The following is a 22,017-nucleotide window of genomic DNA, read 5'->3' on the forward strand; positions in this document are numbered from 1 at the left end:
ATTGGAGTCTTTGTACATCACCATAGCAACATATCGTCACAATTGGTGTAGTACTGTACCTCCCCCCCGCTCCCCCCGCGCCATTCAGAAAGGGCCGTTATGCCACGCCGCTCAGAAAGTGTCGTTTGCTGTCTCCCGTCTACTGTGTTCCATGTGAATGCAACATAAGCCCACTATCACATTTTGTTTTGCAAAACATTCCCATCAGGATGATAAGAGAGACGGGGGAATGCCCAGATAGGTGGTAGTTCATCTGAAAAAAAGAAGGTCCAAGTCAGCTGTGACTTGGGAATAACTGTTATTTATGGCTGAGCTGTGCTGAAAGGCGAGAGGAGGCGGTGAGAGTATGTTGTGCCACTTTGGGAATTTCCTCAGAAACCCTCAGACGTTACGAACCGCTGCATTCCCATTAGGGGGAGGAGAGGAGACCTGATGTAATGTCCAGAGTGTGCCGACCGTTGATAATGTGTGTGTGGGTGTGCGTTGTGTGGCAGGGAATGGAGAAATCGAAAAAAATGAGTCTGAGGTTGGACATCTTGATGAAAAATAACTATAGATAAAAAAATGTGATGTGAAATAAGGCGTTTGAGAGGACAAAAGGAACAAGCGCACACTTCCTGAACAGTCCCGATGAGTGACACCTCATGCAAAGTGGATTCAGGGGACAGTGGTCTGATGAGACCCCGGCCTCTGGCTGCTTCTCCTCCTCTGCTGCGCTAACGGCAACAAAGGCAGAGAGTTAGCGCTGGCCTGTGCCCTTCAGAGTGATTGCATGTGCGTTTGTGTCTCTGTGCATCGTGATGGCCATTACTCACAACCACAAGACAATTCAGTTCACACACACACACACACACACACACACACACACACACACACACACACACACTTTTCTTTGGTACGTAAGGTGGTTTGTGCAAGTCAGCATTCCACTTGTATATACACACATGCATGTGCATGCGTATGTATGCCTTCAAACGTGCGGCAGCATATCTATCTGGGGGGTGTGTGCATTTATGCATACATATGCATGTGTGTGTGTTGTCCAGATGGCAGGGGAGCGGCCATGGGGGAATGGTGGGGGTCAAGCATTTTTGTGGATCAAAGCCAAGGTCAGGGCAGCAGCAGTGGCCCATGTTCAAGGTGAATGGAGGCCTCAGATGGCTCTTCATTAGCAGGCTGCTCCATCCCTGTTGGACCCCAACTGCCAACCACTACCACCAGCCCTCATCATCTCCCTCGCCTTTCTCTCCCTCTCTCCACAGGGACCTGTGGTGAAAATGCCCCTCCACTGGGATCCATTTTGTGCCCTTAGTAACCAACCCCCCACACACACACTCTTCCAAAAACAGGCTGTATTGACCCCTGAACTAGTACCTCTCCAGAGAGCAGCTTCCTCAGCCGGGCCGTCCAGCCCTTCTCTTTGTGTCGCCCCCCCCACTGAAGGAAGACCTCACGTCGCCACTGGCCCCTGACCCACACTCAACATCACTCACACAAAAACAAACAGTCTCTCTCTCAAACACACAAACAAACCCTTAAAAGGTTTTTGTATATACGCATCTATCGGAATTTATACCGAAAGGTCACCATCTATTCATTTGGGCTCGTCTTCTTCACATACCTTGTTAAATGGTGCAAGCAGACTGAGGCACATGCATATGCACAGCTGAGGTCACCTGCAGATAGAGCGTCCCAGCGGAGGGTCTCCACAGAGCAGATTGATTGCATGGTGAAGCAGCATTGGCTACCCTATCCTGAAATGTAGCCATTTAGAGTCCACCTACAAAGCAGCAGAGGCCATTGGGCCCTGAAGGGGTTTGCAGGGGTTCAACCAAGGGAATCCCTTGTGATTGAGATGTTACAAACTTTAAAAGGAATTAAGACTTAAGAGTAAATTATTCTATAAAAAGGTCTTGCCCAGTGACGTGAGCACCACGCGATTTCCCTTTCCAGAGTAAGTCCCGACTTCAAAGGTGAATGGGATAGTCACAAAAACAAGAATCAAAAAAGGAAATCACCAAAGTAACAAAAGTGACCGTCGCCACTCATAACTTCAAACATTCTCAAAAAAAAAAACAAAAACAACCTCTTCTATGCAAGAGTAGGGTCCCACTCCTGCGGTCCTCCGGCCTGATAGGCAGCAGCCAAGGTTAATCCTGTTTGTAGAAGCGCGGGTGCTAAAAAGGGCCTCTCGTGGTGAAGAGGGACAGTTTAGAGATGAGGTGGAGGGTGCCTCTAGGTGCTTGACCTCCCCTCTCCCCTCTCAGCCCCACATCTGTCAATTAACCTGGGCCAATCAGCTTGACCTTGCTAAGGAGAGCAGCTCAGGAGTGGCTCGCAGCACCATTGACTTCCAGCAGTCACATAATTGGCCTGTTAAGAAAATGAGATGGGGATGTGGAGGGGGGCGGGGGGCTTAGGAGTGCAGATTCAAGTAACGCAGAAGGAAAGAAGAGACGGGCTCGGTTGCATGGCTTTTATATTATATCACTTCCCATACGCTTTCATTTAGACCAAAACAAACCCCACAATCAAGCACAAATACCGAGTCTAATGCTGGATATGCACGTTTCAGGAGAGTGAACTTGTTGCTTCAAAAAAATAAAACAGAGAATTTCAGGACTGCTTTAGTAATTGGTGAGAAAAACATATGTACAAAACCCTATTATCTGAGACTGGGTCAGATGAAATTGTGCTGGGAGTTATTGTACAGGCCACAACATCACAGAGAGACAACAAAATGGGTGGTGTAGAATAAATAAAATGGTCTAAAAGACATTGAAATCAACAAAATGGTCAGAATGCCATCTACGGAGAAACATGGACAAAGTGCTGTAGTTCAATATGAAGGGTCAATAGAGAGAACTGGGACAGTGCGCGGAGATGGGAAAGGCAGATCTAAAGGGACAAAGATCTGGGGAGACACAAAAACCAGTAGAACAACAATGGGGGGAGGGGGGTTGAATGGCAGGAGAGGCAAGGTGGAGAGAGACAGGAGGGGGAAGAAAGGGAAAAGAGGGATGAAAGAGTGCAGGTGTTGATTGGAGAGAGGCCGGGCGGTGAATGCTGGCGATACCTGTTGTCACAGCGCTGGCCGAGGTGTGAAGCTCGTCTCAGCGGAAGGGCTGGGAGGTGTGAGGTGATTATGGGAAACAGTCAGAAGGAGGGAACGAGAAAGAGACGCATGGAGACAGCGTCAGGTAGACTGAAAGCGGGAGAGAGTGAAAGGCTGACAGTGGAGCAGAGGATAGAGAGCGTGGAAAATTTGCCTTCAAGAACGGTAGATCAGCATGAAGTGAAAGTACAAGATGTGAGAAAGTGTGGGACAGACATGGGCAGGTCAGATGATTGGACAGTTTGTGTGTGTGTGCGTGTGTGTGTGTGCGTGCGCGCACTATGTGTGCTTGGTCTCTATTCTCTGAGGCAGCTACTCAAACCCTGGTGTCTCATTAGACATATTTTTGGCTGCAGCATCAGGACAGCAAGCATCCGAGTGTGTCAACATCACATCATGATCAGCCAAGGTGTTTGTACCTCTTCGGTTCTCTTTTGAGTGTGTGTTAGTGTGTTTATTAATCTTTCTTCCTTGTGCAGAGATACAAATGAGCGGCAATGCCCTCGAGCAATGGCGATTTTAATAGTTCAGTTTTAACAAGTAGCTTCATTAGGTGCATAACCTGGTAGCAGGTGCCCCAGGCCCTCCATTAAGGTGTCGGGTCAAACTGTAAGGCCAGGCTAATGACACTTCCAGAGGGGAAGTCCCCCCCAAGCGCCCGCTTCTTCAGCGCCATCCTCCACACCTCGCCACCGTCCATCTAGAAATCAGACAGAGGGATGGCGATTTACACCAGTGACATCACTCCTGACCTGTGACATCATCACTGCCCATCAGTGATTTCAGGTTTTGCAACAGTTGCAGACAGACTCTGAATGTCTGCTAGCTGGCACGACCTGGTAATTTATCAGGCAACTGGAGGAAGTAGTCACCCATTTCTTCAAGCATGCCAAGCCTCTGGGAGCCCACTGTTCCCCCAGGGGGCACTAAAATCGATTAGCACTCCACCACAAATCATGGGACTAGCACCTACAACAAAGCCAAATATCCTACTTTATTAGATATATACTGGACCGATGTCGGCAATTGTGGTAGGTTTATAGAAATGGTTATAAATGATAACGTAACAACGCATCCCCCCAGGACCAGAGTATCATGACAACGGCAGAACTTCCCCCTCAGTAACATCAGAACAACTTGTTGCAGGATGATTTGCTCAATAACACATGACTGTAATCAAAGGTCGTCGTGTCGTGTGTTTCGGAGATGAGCTACGTCTGTAACCAATCTCCTTTTCAGGGCCCCTGTCTCCATTGATGAGCACTAACGTCGCGGCCTCAGATGTGAAACACAATGGATGAACATGATTAATCAAACACAGGCCCATTACAGGCAGACAGTCATCCAGTCGTCTGCTGTGCATTAACAGAAAGTCATAATAAGATGAGCTACAAAAGGCTGATAGGGATGAAGATTAACAGATGCAGTGGTGTGACTGGCTAGGTGGTACTTCTCTTTGAAGCTCTGCTTTGTAGGCTGTGAGGGCCACAGAGAAATAAATGACTCAGCCTTCTGGCGACATGAGGTCAGGACAAAGCTGGAAGTCTTAAAGAGCCATCTGAGGTATGGTGATCCAGACGGATAAGTGTATCTGTCTTCCTCCACTGCTGCGATTACACATTTTCAGAACAGAAACTCCATTCTGAATTTGAGTTTAACGATAAGCCATGGACAGAAAAGGAGTCCATGGAATTGACAGCAACAAGCAGAGCAAGAGACATAACTGCTCATCTCTACCCAACTTAATCACAGCATCAAGCCAAGATGCCAGCCTGCCATTCCTTAATCTTTATAAGATGTCTAAGCAAACACTCTGAAGACATAGTTGCCAGAGAAGCATACCAACTCAGGGCAATGCCAAAAGGCTGTGATTTTAGCCCTATGTTAATGCTTTTCAGACAAGCACTAATGAAATATGTAAACTAAACGGACCATGGCCTCTGCAATTTTAATGACGCTTGTGGCATGTGCAGGAGAATGACATTGATGCGTTAACGCCAGGCACCTCCATCCACTTCCCCAACGTGACATGCTTGTCGACCCTCTCTCTTGTTCATCAGGTTCATCAGGCCAATTAAGCTGTCTGGTTTTATACAAAAAGACCAGGCATTTAGTGAGAATGCTAATGATTAGCACCAGGTTACATATGATCACAGTTGTCATGAATGCGCAGGGAACAGAAGGTTAGTTACTAGGGGCAAGAGTGACTTCATTTGCCCTCACATCTGCATTTTAGTCATATTTCAATCAAATCCATTATGCCTCTAATTAAGTCTGAGCTCTTACCCTGAAATTACATATGCAGATCCAGCACTGTTGGGCCAATTTGTTCTCTAAATGACTTTGTCAATACACTGGAAATGAAAACGCTCACCATTTAGCTGTATATTGGTGAATGGCCCGATGAAAGACTGACTGTGGAAGATGACAAAAATTGTTACAAGGATATTTCTCCCTCTCTGTGAGTCTGTGTTTATTGCAAAAATATTAATACTCGTGACTCCTTGGGAAGTACAAGCACGCCAAAATAGAAACTGCTAGTCAATGTTGTAGTCAAGACCAAGCCTTTGGAGCCGGGAGAGATTAGTCAAGTCTGACAGAGTGGTATCCACTCGGAGTTGATTCCAAAACTTTAAGGTGCCAAGTTCATCTCAAGATCAATGTGTTTGGAAAGTCAAATTGAATACTGTGAAATTGTGTGTAGTTTTGTGATATTTTTTTAAGGTCTGCAATTCATTTAGAGAATATAAACAATAAGCGGCAGTTTTGGATCCAACTGTTCTTGAAACCATATCGACTCACACTGTCACAGTCAATACACTCGTATCCTGGCTCAGTGCTCAAAAATGTTGAATTGAGACCGGACTTAAGGCCGACTTTGGACTTCTTTTATTTATTTATGCCTGTTAGGCCCATTTATGTGCATTCTTTGGAAAACTCACGACTCCATCCCTTGCATGAATGAGGTTGAGAGACAAGGTGGGAGACCAGTAGACACACATATATATATTATATACACACAGAGAGAGCGAGAGCGAGAGAGAGAGAGAGAGCGAGAGATAGACAGAGACAGAGACAGACCCACCCACCTACATATACACACAACCATGGACAAGAAAGAAAATGGACTTGCGTGTTGGCAACAGCTTTTTCCTAATCCTCGCCCCAGGGCTATATTGTGCAGTCAAGCAGGCTATTACATGGCAACAATTAGGGGGGCTGGAGCCCAACACCTGGTCTTCTCCCATTCTGGTCCTTCAGAGGCAGCTGACTGTACAGTCTCATGGCCAGGTGGCCCTCCTTCAATGACATTAGCTAGTCACTCCAGGGTTAATCAGGAGCCTGCCGTCGCCCAATGGGCCTGCATGGAACCCCATTCAGAATGGGAGCCATTCATAAGGAATGGGGATGATGGAGACAATGTTGTTCTAAAAACTTGTTCAACTGAAGATCTTGGAGAGGGAGCCCAGATAATCAAACTGTGAACTGGAGCGAACGGCTGAGGGCCTCTCAGATTCGCAGCCTAGTTTGAGGCTACGTCCTGATTGGTCTGTGCAGAGCTCACGGCACGTCCACTGTGCATCCTGCAGATTATAATGGACCCTTTTCATGGGTGGACAAAAACAGATGGAGAAGCTGGAAGTGCTATACATCCATGCAGACGGATGATAATGTGGGGGGAGGGAGACTGGATTTTGTCAAAGTCGGCAGATTCAAAAACAAGTGGGTGTAGCTAGAACAGCCTCGGCTATATCAGCCGGGACAAAGCCCCCATTCCAAAGCCCCCCTGGCCTGGAGATCTGAGGGTAAATAACAATCATTAGAATAACAAAAGCTATAGATTTGTACCCAAATCTGCTGGAGTCTCATCAATAGTAATTAGAGGTTATACATAACTAATGACGGTGTGCACAGCACATAAAACAAAGGTGCTGAAAGACGCCCTTAAAAACACCCAAGTACAACCTACAGGATAAGAGGACGTCTGTAACACATTTCATTTCGAACTGAAAGGTTGAGAAAAGGGGGCAGGCAGGCTGAAAATAAATGTTGAGACTCCAATCGTATGTTGTTAATCATGTGTGTACCAACTAACGTTATGATATGATAGTTCAAAGCCGCAGTAAGAGGGTAACATGTCTTGAGCTGATTACTGGGAGGATCTGTCGAAATATTTACCGCCTTCTAAAACCCAACACTTTCTTTTTGCTGACATCAAACACATCATTGCCAGAGCAGAAAACCGCACAGCTGGTGATGCTGGACAGATACAGAAAGAACAGGCCAATTTTTCTTAGTGGTTCTCCTTTAGCCACGACCAGCACTTGACAATGAAACACAGACTATTAGTGTTAACACATCAAAGGATGTTTTCTGTTAGAAGAGGCAGACAATGCACAGCAATGCACAAATGTTTTGCTTTTGTCATTGCTTAGTTTTGCCTTGGTTCTCAATGCATAAAAGTCCATTTAGTGCAAAAACGCAAATGCTGCAAGGCACAAGGACATCCTTTAAAGGAGGAACAATGGCCACAGGCTGGAAGAGGAGCAGATACCGCCTTTGAACTGTTTAAGTGGCATTAATGCGCAACTTATAAATAATCAACTATTTCCTTCTAAAAACGCCCAATTAATTCTGTGACATTAAAAGCAATGTGGCCTTCTGTTTAAAAAAAGAAAAGCGGAAGAGAAAAGACAAGAGAATAAATTCTAGTCTCATTATAATAAAAGGGAATTGAAAAAAAAAACAACTAATGGGCATTTATGGACAAAACCAATGTCATAAGGTTTCTTCAGAAAAAGGGTTCCCTAAAACCCAAGGCCACATCAGCAACAGAGAGATTCCAGGGGACAACGATGAGTGACATTTTGATGACATTTCCCCACAGCATTCAACATGGGGCTGTCTCAAGACGGCATCAAGAATATCTATGGATATGCTTGAATGTGAAACAGCACTGAGGGGCTGCAGGTTCTTTCAGGGGGACAGCCTCTGCTCTGGGGGCCGGTGATGAGGGGCCCAGACCCGGGGAGATTGAATGGTAATCACTGGAGCACAGATAATGGATGATTGAAGGCTCTTTCCACGCCGCTGTCGGATTTCAATATCAGAGAGCCCCTAGAATTGGGATTCTTATCAGGGGCGGTGCGTCAAACAAAGGAGGGCTGAGCATGAAATATGGGCTCCAACACGGGCACACGACCATGGCGATTAGCAGAAGGATAAAAAGGCCACACAAACAAAGGAGGGCAGCTTTAGCCGGACAAAAGGCCTTCCACTGGCTTGTAACAAGAGAAATGGAAGGGAGAAGAGACAGAGAGAACGACAGGGAGTACTGGAGGAGAAGACAACGGTTTTGTTCAGACGGTCGGAAGCTCAACGGCGACACGGCCAACTGTTAGTGCTCCAGATTCTTTCATTCTGAAGAGCAATGGTAGACCAGCAGGGATGAGATGCTATGTACCCTTCCCCTAACCCGTTCACACATACTGTATCAAAACAAATACGCATATCCTTTTCTCTCTCCCTGTCACACACAGACACAGACACACACACACACACACTAGCATGAGGCTTCACATCTCTGCCAAGCCTATTGCACAACAAAACAAAATTATTCCCATTTATCCTCGGATTCCAAGTGCTAGAGCTTGCCAGGAAAGCTCATTAACCCTCCCTTCAAGAACCCCCGAAACAAAAGAGGGGGAAAACAAAACACAACTAATCAATGAAAACGCATCCATTGTGGGGGAAAGACAAGAACACGCATTTGGATAGTCAGAGAGGGCTAACGGCTTTTGCTTTAGTGTTGTCTGGCTGCCTAGGGGGCGGGGTACAGAAAGTTCATTAATTAAACAGGGCTAGGGGGAACAGATGGAATAGCTAGCTGGATGCTAATCGCTTAAAGCAGACAGACAGGTTTTTACACCCGTGCATGAAGAGCCAACACCAGTCACAATGAGTGCATCCTCTCGACATTGAGGCTGGACTACTTGTCCTGTGGTGACACTGGGGGTCAAGGAATCTCAACGCAACTCACCCTTTCACTCTCAAAACAAAAACAAATTTTGCCCTCACACACATTAATAGAGATATATTTATCACAAGAAAAGTAGTACTTGCCAATCTCAGACAAAAATAAGGTGTTTTTAATCAAACGGGGCTGGTTGACAGAGACTACAGTCATGACTCTTATCTTCAAAGAATACGAGAAGAAGCACGTTTTATTAAGCACAAACATACATCTTGTCCACTCATCACATTGTTGCTGGAAACTAGATCGGGGAGATATATTTGTTTTCAAGCTATTAAAGCATTGTATTTACACATATATCATAAATCATGACTGCATTTTTGGTAAAATATTTCAGTTACATTGGGTAGTTCTCTTATTAAATTCGACATAAAACATAAAAACATACCTAAATATAAAATAAAAAAAATAATAAAATATATACTAAATATAATTTCGGGACTCTAATAATGCTAAATGCCAAACAATTAAGGGAATCCATTTGATCTGATGTTGGCAGAAGCCTGACGATTTAAAATCCAGTAAACTAACAAACGAGGTAAACCAGTTTGGTTCAAGTGAAGCTACCTGAGCCCTGAGGAGGAGAGAAAACGGGTGTTCCCACGGAAAAACAAACAAAAAAAAAAACAAAAAGAAAAACGCCAACCTCGCTGGCCTTCCCTTTGCCGCTGAGAAACAGACAGATGTCAGGCATGAAGGCATAACAGACGGAGGAAGAATAGGAGGGGGACAGGAGGACGGGGGTTCAAGTTAGAAAATAAACTAAGCGGGACATTGTTTGATCCACAACTATGAGGTCTGTCGATTTGAAAATACTTCTGAGAAGCTAGGACGGTTCTGTTTTAAAGCACGCGTTCACTCCTGAACAATGATGACTTGGTGGAGATGTAGCCTTGCATTTTAAAGTCGCAAAGTCCACCGTCACCTCCCTGGACTCTTCATTTGGACTCCGTATAGAAGCCATTTAGAAACCAAAAAGACAATTATCACAGACATAAACATGGACACACATACATAAGTTTGACATCAACTGTGTGTGTGTGTGTGTGTGTGTGTGTGTGTGTGTGTGTGTGTGCGCAGTGTCCCAGGCGGGGCCCGGGGTCCCTGCTGCCAGCCGTCTGGTTCCACACCTGCTCTACCTGTGTTTAAGAGGGCCGGCCCCCAGGCAGCTCAGAGCTGCCACCACAGGCTGGGCCGGGCCCCCGGGGCTTTCTGTGTGTGGGTGCCGCACAGGGGATGCCTTTTGTTACAGGCTGGGTTGGGAAGTGGAGGAGGAGGAACCGGGGGGGGGGGGTGGAGATAGGCAGGGAGGAGAAAAAAAATGAGTAATGCTATGAGTCATTCTGCATTAGAAGCAGGGGAGGGATGGAGAGAGAGAGAGAGAGAGAGAGAGAGAGAGAGAGGAGAGAGAGAGAGAGAGAGAGAGAGAGAGAGAGAGAGAGAGTGAGAGAGAGAGAGAGAGAGAGAGAGAGAGAGAGAGAGAGAGAGAGAGAGAGAGAGAGAGAGAGAGAGAGAGAGAGAGAGAGAGAGATGAGAGAGTGGGTGGGTGAGGGGCAGAGGGAGAGAATACTTTTGCATGTTGTATGAAGCTAGACGCCATATGTCATCCGAACTGGACTGCCTCCTGAGTCAGGGCTCTGGGTTTGACAGGCCTGTTCTTTGACCCCCGCCCCTCCGCACCCCAAAACGCAACCCCCTCCCTCTCAGACTTTAGCGGAGGCCCCCGCTGCTGGAGCTGGCCATTACTGTGGCCGTGCACGGATTCTGAATGTGTGTGTGTGTGTGCGTGTGCAGGAGGGCACTCAGTGATCTGAACACATCGGACATTGTCGTGAGGCTCGGCAGGAACAGCTGGTCAGCTGGAGAGGGGAGGGAGGCAAGAGGGTGAGGAGAGGGAAGAGAGGGGAGGCAGTGCGCTACACTGATAATGGGATTAGGTTAAAACATTCAGTGGGGGAACTCAGCCCCCCCCCACCCCTCCTTTGTTGCCCCCCACCTCTCGCTACTGCATAAGCTCTCAACTGCTCCTACCATCAAAGCCACCGTCTCAGCCCGAATCCAGCGTCAATGACTGCCCCAACCCCTGCCTCCCACCCCACCCCAGATATCATATACAGATATCATAAAAAGCACGAGAAACCGAGGTTACGCTATCAGCCTCTCAAACAATGACGATCACGCAAAATGGATTTTGGGATTTACTTGATGGACATTTGGGTTAGTCAGCACCCCAGAGCGCCTGCTTTCCATAAAGAGGAAGTTGGCTAGTTAGACTCGTCTCAGCTCACCCTTTACATGTAGCGGGCAAAACAATGATTGACTTGGCTTCTTACTGTGCCCAGCCAAGCAGCGGCTTTCACAGCGCTATGGACTGCTGAGTATTATCCAGGAGAGGACTGACAGTTATTGCACAACAGCTGGTAAATTAGACCCATCAGCCATGCTAAATAATGCATGTGAAACAACACTAACGTGGCAGATCCTATTCATGACACCCTATCAGGCGTACAGGAGTGCTTTTATCTCGGCTATGTGAGGAATCTTGGAGTATAACAAAATAACTCAGAGTAGATGTGGAAGTATGAATTGCAAGATGCAACGGGTGCATATAGGGTGCCATATTCACTTTGGTTTTCATTATTATTTGCATTAAGCACTGAAACTCTTCACTCTGACGTTGCTGTGGAGCAGGCTGGTTGTGGACATGCCCGGATGAGGCCACGGGGCACATAACAGATTTCAGAGGGCTTTTCTGGGCTCCTTTGACAGAATAAGACCTCTCCATCTCAGCCTTCTGCTGCAGGCGCGCGCACACACACACACACACACACACACACACGCACACGCACACGCACGCGCACACGCACACGCCTAGCTCGCATGACTGGCCATTGGCAGGAACAGATTATGGCTATTGATTGCCGCCTGGAGATGGATCTTTGTGTATGTGTGTGTATGTGATTTTATGTGTGTCAGAGCAGAGTATGGGGAGTAAGGGCAGCGTGAAAAAGATATTGATTCTATCTGGCAGCCAATGTCTCCAAATCAAGGTCACTCCTGCCCTGTCTCACCTATTAGAAGCTGCTGCAACACAGACGGACACACAAACATTTCAGATCCTTACAATACCCACTTCACATGGAGTGACGGGCGGCACGCCAACACCAAGTACTTATTCGAGGGTGAGGGTGGAGGGGTTGTTGTCAACTGGATAAAGACATTATTCTGTAGAGGCAGCGTCGGTGAAGGGAGGTGAGGCTATGTGGCAGCGAAAATGAGACAAACACACATTTGCCCGTCCATGTCATCTTTGGAATGGAGCGTGTTCTCCTTTGAAGAGCAGAGTGGACACTGACAATATAGTTAGGAGGCACAGCAAAGCAGTGCAGCCGCTTCCTCACAAAGATTAATAATATATGACGCGATATGGGTCTGTGGTATGCTGTCAATGGGGCCCATGGCCATTACTAGCAAGCAAAAAAAATAAAATTTACCTGACGCAATTTCTAACCAGCGCTGAGAGCTGGTCACTGCGGGAGAAAAGCCATGCCAGAGCGGTGTAGCAGGGAAGGGAGGGAAAGAGAGGGAAAACGAGGAGAAGGAGAAGTCTCTCTCTCTTGTCTGAAAAGCACTCGTAGAGCCTGTGCGAGTTTGTGTTTGTGTGTGGATGTTCTGGTAATGTGGCTGGTGGTCATTTTTCAATATCAAATCCAATTAGCCAGAGAGATCCCGCACGCACTGCGCCAGGCTGCTGGAGTCCTCTCCAGCCTGTGACGGAGCGAGGGAGAGGGCCACAGCTCCATACTGGCCTTTTATCTGGACACACAGGGGTCATATAGCTTCTCTTTGAAGAAATATTCAACTAATTACCTTCGAGAGTGGCCTTGCAGGCAGAGAGCAGATTGCGGATTGTGGGGGCATTGTGAGGGGGCAAAGAAAGGATGAGGATTTTGTCTTTGCACAATAACATGCGTCGTGTGCAGAAAAAGCCTGGTTATTGTTAAGACTTAAGCAGGAAATAAAGGGGTACACATCCTGAGCGGATGGGAAAGGAAAGGGGTGAGCTGCAAAAGGCCAGGCTACAATAGCAACTCCAATGACGAAAGTCACAAAAAAAAAATAATAATAAAAAAACTGAATTTGTGCACCTGCAGGTCAGGGTTTTGGTTCATTACGGACTGCTATTCTGGTCCGCTGAAACAATATTGTGAACTGTGCCACCGAGGACATTCCGGCATTCTAGTTCTCTCAGTCAGAATTCCAGGCATCTCTCAGATATCAGACATTAGACATAGGCCAGTATTGTAGAAAAAGCCACCAACCAGAGTGCATTCATCCATTTATTACATTATTTGTCTCCTCGCAAGCTCCCGAGACTAGCCGAAAAAACAGCCTGCGCAGACACGCAGGCGCACACCCGCCCTGGCAGCCTGCTCAGCTTGCTGTCTGTATTGTGTGTGTGTGTGGGGGGGGGGGGGGGGGGGGGGTCTGGCAGTCTGACAGTGACAGTGGCAGCTCTTATCTGCTCTCATACATCACGCTTTTGTGCTGCCTGTTCCTCTGCTGAGGAATGCCAGGTAAGGCTCTATTAGCCTCGCGCTGGCTCTCCCAGTCCCCTCCTGGAGGCTCACAGTGGCAAGCTGCCCCCCTCCCCCCACCCCCATCCCTCTGGCACTGCTAGTCACAGTGGGGTAATTCACTTGGCGTTGAGTAACAGACATCTGTCACTCAGGATGCCTCGGGGGACACCCAGGCAAGGCCTGATATGGGGGGGGGGGGGGGGGGTAGTGGAGTGATGCACTTTTAAATGACACGAGAGGAGGCAAAGATCCTTACACATGCTACTAGGAACAAAACATATTTATGGGAGGATCCAGAGACTTTCAAATGCAGCATTGTTATTAACAACGGAGACAGACGTTTGCTATTGTGATATAGGTGAGGAAAACTTTTCCTCCTTGTCTTGTGACTTCTCTAAACTCAGTGTACAGATGTCAAGAAAACAATAGATGCTTGTCATCCCCAATGGAACCTCTTTGGGGGAGGTTTCTATGGCAACGGCCAGAACGGCAGCATGGTTCTGCTGAGGCGGTGCTGTACATGCTGTCCAAGGAGGAGCAGGGGCTTTATGGGAGATCAGGTTTCTCCCTCCAGGGGCTGACCCCCTCCCTCCCCCCTTCCCTCCCTCCAACCCCCTCCCCTCGATCCTCCCACCCCCGGCTTGGTGCTCCTGTTATTCACATGCTAATTCATCTCCATTGGTGATTACACTCCCTTTAAACCAACTGACAACTACAGCTGGAGTCAGGCGTTTAACGGCACTGTTGGGTGGAGGGAGTGGAGGGGTGATTGTGTGTGTTTGTGTATGCACTGGCGTGCATTTGTTTGACGCTATGCACGTTTTGGCCTTCCTCTGCATCATTTCATAAAACATCAATGATAGATGACGACACATTATCAGCGCTCTGACACTAGACAGCCTTTCACACCCTCACACTTGAGGCCATGTAACAGCCTCGGTCTAATAGCTGTATGTAAATCAGCGAGCCCATAAAGATCAGTGTCAGCGCTCAGCCATGTGCACATGTCTGAATATATTCCACCCCAATGGGATACCGAAGGTGTTATCATAGCTCTCTCATAATCTTAGTGTTACAAAACGAAAGTTCTAAGATATGTAAAGATAAAAAAAAAAAAAAAAACAACACACGGCGGTTAGAAAGGATACAAGCTCTGGTAGAGCGTCAGCCTCGACTTGACAGCTCTGCTGGCATTGATACAGGTGGCACGCACCAAGCTTGGCAGGAGCGTTCCGGTGACGATGGCGCCGTTGAACAGAGGTCCAAAAAAAGGGACCTGTGTTCCAGAGAGAAAACAAAAGGGGGGGGGGGGGGTTTGAGAAGCAAGGCATTGCACAATCACAACAGGAAAAACGGGTGTAATTTGGTCAGAGTGCTAAAATTGTACACTTAAGTCCATTTAAGGTTAGACATGGTTGATTAAAATTTTTATTTTGAAGCACCGTTTCTCCATCTGCTTCGGGCCAGGGTTCAAGTTGAAATTGGATTTTGCCTAACTTTGCATGACAACCGCACATATCTAATGTGAATCAATGTCGAGTAAATGAAATTAAAATGACAATCAATACAAGAGAATGGCCTCATATTGAACTACTGCACAAATACAAAGGACGAATATGCATTTCAGCAGCAGCGTGTGTGAGTCTGTGTGTACACGCGTCTGTTCCTGCATATTGGAAGGGGCCCTTAATCACTGGAGCTCAATGGTCGTTGACCTGGAAGTTGACGTGAATGTCAAAGTCTCTCCAAAAGGTCCTGCTGTCTTCTCGACACAGCAGTATACTCATTATAAAGAGAGACCGCGGAGTGCCTTGTATAATAGCTAGCCGTGGTGTACAGCAAAACGAATACAGAAAGACACAAAACGAACCAAACCATTATTTTAGCCGTGTGCCTAAAAACCGTGCCGGTGTGACAGAGCCCCACAGGCTGCCGTGACGGTGTGCGTTCAACTGAGTTCATATGAAGGTTTGTAGTTACGGAAAGATGGAATTGGCTTGGCACGGAATGCGATGGCCACACTGGCAGTGGGCTGTGGGTGGGTTAGGGGAGTGCCAAAGCCAAAGATGATGTGTCCTCCGTCTTCTGCGCCACCAAGCTTAAGTCTCGCTTTGGCCGGAGAGGTTCTGTTCTGCTGTGGCTATTGTCTGGACTGTCTCCATGAGGATAATCCGCCAGAGGACATGTTGCCCAGAGTGGATCCCTATTGTCTACTGGATAGTATTATGTGCTGGCCAGGTACCTCTTTGAAAATAAATGCCTTTGAAGGACAAAGACAAGGACGATCATCATTGGGGTGCTGGCAGATATTAAACAGACAATTAAGAGCGCAACTGTATCCAGACGGATTCTTGGTATGAATGCAAATAGATCATTTTTGAAAACAAGTCTGCATTAAAGTGCTCCCTGAAAAGGTGGGGAATATTGTGGAGATATAAGCAATACTGAAGCCAGCCATACTCCAATGAAGGCATTTCAGTGTTCGGTGAAGGCGATGCGCCGAGTGCGCCGCTATGGAGTAGGCAAGATGAAAGCTAGCTGAAGGTGGACCGATAAACAGTTCTGAGAGCACACGATGCCCACAGTGAGGGTAATAACAAGCCGGTGGAGTGGGAGAGACTGAAAGCATGCATCTGGGAGAAAGAGTGACCGTAAAGATCGCAGAATCTAGAAAAACAACAAAAAAGTCTGAACAGAACAAACCAGAGAAGCAGGCTCTCCTCATGAATCCTCATCACCGTCAGCCATTTAATACAGAGGGAAAAGTTCATTCAAAAATGAAGGCACCCATGATTAGCTGAGGAACAATTTGCATCGCCACTTCCTTGGCTAAGGTGACATATTGGTTCCGGTGCTGGCCGAGACATACCTGCGGCTTTTTCATGATTTGGATGAAGTACGTGCGGTTCTTCATGGGGTAGACGGCGATCAACACGTCCCCAAAGTCGGTGGGGATGATGCCCCGGCGGTAGTCCCTGCTGTGCTCCGACCACACGATGTGGACCTCGTCATTTCCCAGGTGCCGCAGCTGCAACACAAACACATGGCCGCACACTGCAATCAGCTGCTTGGGAAGGTGTGGAGGGCCTTCCCAAGTACCTTTCCAATTTGTTAAATCAAACTGGGAGAGCATGCAGTACCTGACTGATAGTTAAAAAAAAAAAAAAAAAAAAGAGGACAGGACAGGTCACCAAAGATTTGCTTGGCAGAATAACGCTGGCTGATTTTCAGGCGCAAAAACATTTTTTCTCTATTCTCACAGTTTCCCTGTAAAACCCTGTTAAGTTAGGGACATTCTCAAATTTTTGCCACCAAAAAACTGTAAAGACAACAGGTGTTACAGGCTCACCCCTTACCAGGCAATCACAAAGGCAGTTTGAATTAAATGGTTTTAATATGGGTAAGATCCACAGTTATGGGATTTGGACCCTTTTTATAGCCTTTTCATTACAAAATTCAAATTGCCGATGCAAAAAAAGTAGAAAATTGAGCATCCTTAAAAAAAAAAAAAATTATAATAATTCAAATCCAATTAACTTTCTCCATATGACAGCAAATTGCCTCCCATTTCCACTCCATTCACAAACGCAGATGAGGCTGGCCGGGACAAAAACATACATTTAAAGGTAGACAGGAAATTGACCGATTTGTGTTTGGAATGGGTAAACACCTTGCAACCCTCCCCCCAAAGCAAATACATGTAAACAGCTTCATTATATTAGCTGACAATTAAGGCCCACTAACTAGCAAGAGTCCCAGTTATTTTTCATGGAGCTGTCCTTCACTGTCCTGTGGCACTATGCAGTGGGCCTTCACTCGGAGAGGGAAACATCTGCCAATGTACTGTGGGCCTAATGAGCCATTAAGAAAACATGCCCTTGCCACCAAAAATGCAATTAGCACATTCTATTATAAGCCCTTAATTATGGTAATAAGGTAATGTTAAACAAATCCACGGCGTGCTGATTACGCTGGCCGTCGCCGGTTAAGTTTGTCTGCCTGTGGATCAGCGGGGCCCGAGCAGGTCGGTCAATGGGACAATTTCTCAGAAAATGTTGAATATGCATCCGTGGGAGCCAATCAACCCGGGGTTTATAATTTCAGTTGCAGCATCATCGTTTGGACGAGTCGAATCACAAGGTTAATGAGGATGCTCGTGCCCGCGTCACTCGTCTTCTGCGTCAATCTATTCGAGGCCCCATTGGCAGCGCGGGCCGACACGCGGGACTCTTGTATAAAATACGACCCGAGTCAAAGGCTCTTGTCCAATTAGCCCTTTTTGACCTCCCGCCGAAGCCGTCGGGCCTCACACGGACAAAGCAGACCCAAAGATCTCCACAGCACAAGTCCTTATAAAAACACAGTGCAGCCTGTTAAGTCTCAGTGCCTGGGGGGTGGCAACTAAGGAAGGACACACACACACACACACACACACACACACACACACACACACACACACACACACACACACACACACACACACACACACACACACACACACACACACACACACACACACACACACACACACACCTTACATGGCCTGACCCCTACACCCTGCAGGTCACTCTTATAACCGCATTACTGAAGGCAGCTGCTGCTGCTAGGACTAACTCTGCCCTCAAACCCACAATTGGATTGAGGAATGCATGTCCCCCCCCCACCCATTTTTTTCTGCTTTATCTGGGGGCCTGTTTTTTTCCCCCACTTTCAAACAATCCGGTCGCCGAAAGTCTCCCACCACCCACTGTCTCCCTGTCGGTGCCATCTTTGGTTGGAGGCAGCCTGGAGGGTAACCGCTGGAGTCAAGGTTTTATTTGGACGTTGACGGGGAAACTTCCTGCTCGGAAACAGATAAAGCCTCTCTCCTCCCAATTCCACACACCCCTTTCATTTTGCTTTGCTTTTCCTCCTCCCCCATGTCTGTCTTAAGCCTGCACGCATGCAGCCTGCCTACCAATTTCTTTTGGGCCTGCGGCTAGTTTGGGGATCTGCACGAGGGGAGCGGGAGCAATTACGGGGGCTCCCGGTCAAATGAATGGAAGGTGGACGGCGGCACACTTCAGTCAGGGCTGGGCCGCCCCTCCAGTGCCTCACTCCGGCTGGCCAAAATCGAAAACTGCACTCAGCCTAACTAATTTCCGTGGGCGCTGAGCACAGTTTCAGTATGGGGATGGGCAAGAGTGGGAGGGAGTTTCTGAAGTGGATGTGCAGGTGTGGGATTGGAACGTTGGATGTGAGGAGAGCCTGATGAATTTCCTTTCTCGGCGGGGTACTGTATGAGAAGATTGGCGGCGCGGGTAGGGGCCTCGCGGCTCATTTCTCCGTGCTAACTGCTCCTGGTACACTGTGGCTCAGAATCCCACGGCAGCACCCAATCGATCACTCCTGCAGTGGCTGCAGGAGTCGGATAAAAGGATCCTGCCGGTATACGACCCACGCCCGTCCCGGCAGGGAGAGCTAATGCCTGAATCCAGGCACTGGTCACATCATGCGGGGGGTGGGGGCGGGGGGTGAGAGGAATCATAGTCATTACCACAGCAGCACATGCCCTCTGCCACTCACGCGCCTGCAACCGCCGGACTCCTCAGGCCTGCCCGGCCAGGGTCAATAATCAATACACGCACTCTGGAGTCACACCTCCTGATAACAGCTTAACACGGAGCAGCGGCCCACTGGACTGTGCAGCCATTTCAATGTACCCAACCATTTCTCCATATACACTATGCTTGGTAATTAAGTCGCAATGCATTTTGGGAAATCACGCAGGCGCTTCGTGTCCACGTAGAAACAACGACAAGAAAAACCCTAAGACAAATGTATTTTAACCGATGATATTATTCAAGCAACGTTAAATATAATAAAATACAAGATAATATAATATAGCGTAATGTGAAATAAAAAATTAATAAATGTGTATCTAATCTACAAATCCCAATTCCAATGAAGTTGGGACGTTGTGTAAAACGTAAATAAAAACACAATACAATGATTTACAAATCCTTTTCAACCTATATTCAATTGAATACACTACAAAGACGAGATATTTCATGTTCAAAGTGATAAACTATATTGTTTTTTTTGGCAAGTATTCCCTGATTTTGAATTTGATGCCTTCAACACGTTCCAAAAAAGCTGCGACAGAAGACTGGTAAAGTTGAGGAATGCATAAAAAAAAAAAAACGGTTTCGAACATTCCACAGGTGGACAGGTTAATTGGAAACAGGTGAGTGTCATGGTTAGGGATAAAAGGAGCATCCCCGAAAGGCTCAGTCGTTCACAAGCAAGGATGGGGGCGAGGTTCACCACTTTGTGAACAACTGCGTGAGCAAATGGTCCAATAGTTTAAGAACGTTTCTCAACGTACAATTGCAAGGAATTCAGGGATTTCATCATCTACAGTCCATAGTATCGTCAAAAGATGCGGAGAATCTGGAGAAATCCCTGCACGTAAGCGGCAAAGCCGAAAACCAACATTGAATGCCCGTGACCTTCGATCCCTCAGGCGGCACTGCATTAAAAACGCACATCATTCTGTAAAGGATATTACCACGTGGGCTCAGGAACACCTCGGAAAAAAACATTGTCAGTTAACACAGTTCGTTGCTACATCTACAAGTTAAAACTCCACCATGCAAAGTGAAAGCCATATATCAACAACACCCAGAAACGCTGCCGGCTTCTCTGGGCCGAGCTCATCTGAGATGGACTGACGCAAAGTGGAAAAGTGTGCTGTGGTCTGACGAGTCCACATTTCAAATTGTTTTTGGAAATCATGGACGTCGTGTCCTCCGGGCCAAAGAGGAAGAGGACCTTTCAGATTGTTATCAGCCCAAAGCTCAAAAGCCAGCATCTGTGATGGTATGGGGGTGTGTTAGTGCCCACGGCATGGGTAACTTGCACATCTGTGAAGGCACCATTAAGGCTGAAAGGTACATACAGGTTTTGGAGCAACATATGCTGCTATCCAAGCAACGTCTTTTTCAGGGACGTCCCTGCTTACTTCAGACAATGCCAAGCCACATTCTGCATGTGTTACAACAGCGTGGCTTCGTAGTAAAAGAGTGAGGGTACTAGACCTGTCTCCCATTGAAAATGTGTGGTGCATTATGAAGCGCAAAATACGACAACGTACATCAAGCAAGAATGGGAAAGAATTCCACCTACAAAGCTTCAACAATTAGTGTCCCCAATTCTCAAAGTTTGAGTGTTGTTAAAAGGAAAGGTGATGTAACACAGTGGTAAACATGTCCCTGTCTCAGCTTTTTTGGAATGTGTTGCAGGCATCAAATTCAAAATGAGTGAATATTTGCAAAAAAAAAACAATAGTTTCGAATGTTCGAAACAGGTTTTTTTTTTATGCATTCCTCAACTTTCCCAACCTTCTGTCGCAGCTTTTTTGGAACCTGTTGAAGGCATCAAATTCAAAATCAGGGAGTACTTGCAAAAAAAACCCAATAAAGTTTATCACTTTGAACATTAAATAGCTTGTCTTTGTAGTGTATTCAATTGAATATAGGTTGAAAAGGATTTGTAAATCATTGTATTATGTTTTTATTTACGTTTTACACAACGTCCCGACTTCATTGGAATTGGGGTTTGTACCTTTTTAACCAAGGGCATCCAACAATTGTAAAAAAAAAACAAAAAAAAAATAAAATGGCTTCACAACATTTTAGGAAAGTTACCAAAGCAAATGTAAAGTGAAACTTTTAATAAACAATAAACAAACAAACATGGAAACACTGCTGTACAATAAAACAGAAGGGAAAGAATTGCAAAGAGCCAATATATAATAATTAATAATAATAAGCCACCTTCTTGGTGAGGGAGTCGTCGGAGTCGGACGGCATACGTGTGGACACGTGGAAGATGGCTTCCACGTTGGAGGTAGCGTAGTAGGGGGCTGTGAGGCCCGTGCTGCCGTTCCTCTGGAGGCCACCCATGAAGCCGCAGTGCGTGGCCAGATCCACCTGAAGGACAAGACAGGGGTGTTCTGTGTAGGCTTCCATATTTAGGATGGTTGTATTGAGTGCAGGTATCTTTTAAGGTGTGTGTGTGTGTGTGTGTGTGTGTGTGTGTGTGTGTGTTTGTCCGTGAGATGTAAAGGCTTTGGTAGTAATGGGTCTCAGAGTGATTATGTGTGCAGTACCTCCCATCCCAGTCCAGATACAAAGTCTTCGTAGGTCTGACTGCCTGCGCTATTTGACAAAATGGAGCACTTATCCTCTTGGCCCTCACCGATGTAGAACACAGCGATCTTGTGCGTCTCACGACTACAGGGGCAA

At 46.8% G+C, this 22,017-nt stretch overlaps 1 protein-coding gene across 1 annotated transcript in view; it reads right to left on the reverse strand.

Moving 5' to 3' along the window:
* ralgapa2 (Ral GTPase activating protein catalytic subunit alpha 2) overlaps positions 1-22,017 on the reverse strand; it is a gene marked incomplete at its 5' end in the record, with an annotated part of 107,153 nt that overhangs the window by 9,466 nt on the left and 75,670 nt on the right. The window contains 4 exons of the mRNA XM_080012977.1: positions 14,878-15,005; positions 16,599-16,757; positions 21,547-21,702; positions 21,882-22,005. Coding sequence (XP_079869103.1) covers positions 14,878-15,005; positions 16,599-16,757; positions 21,547-21,702; positions 21,882-22,005 — 567 coding nt within the window. The remainder of the gene's footprint in view (positions 1-14,877; positions 15,006-16,598; positions 16,758-21,546; positions 21,703-21,881; positions 22,006-22,017) is intronic.

This window comes from Zeus faber, assembly GCF_960531495.2.
Source record: "Zeus faber genome assembly, chromosome: 13".
NCBI lineage: Eukaryota > Metazoa > Chordata > Actinopteri > Zeiformes > Zeidae > Zeus > Zeus faber.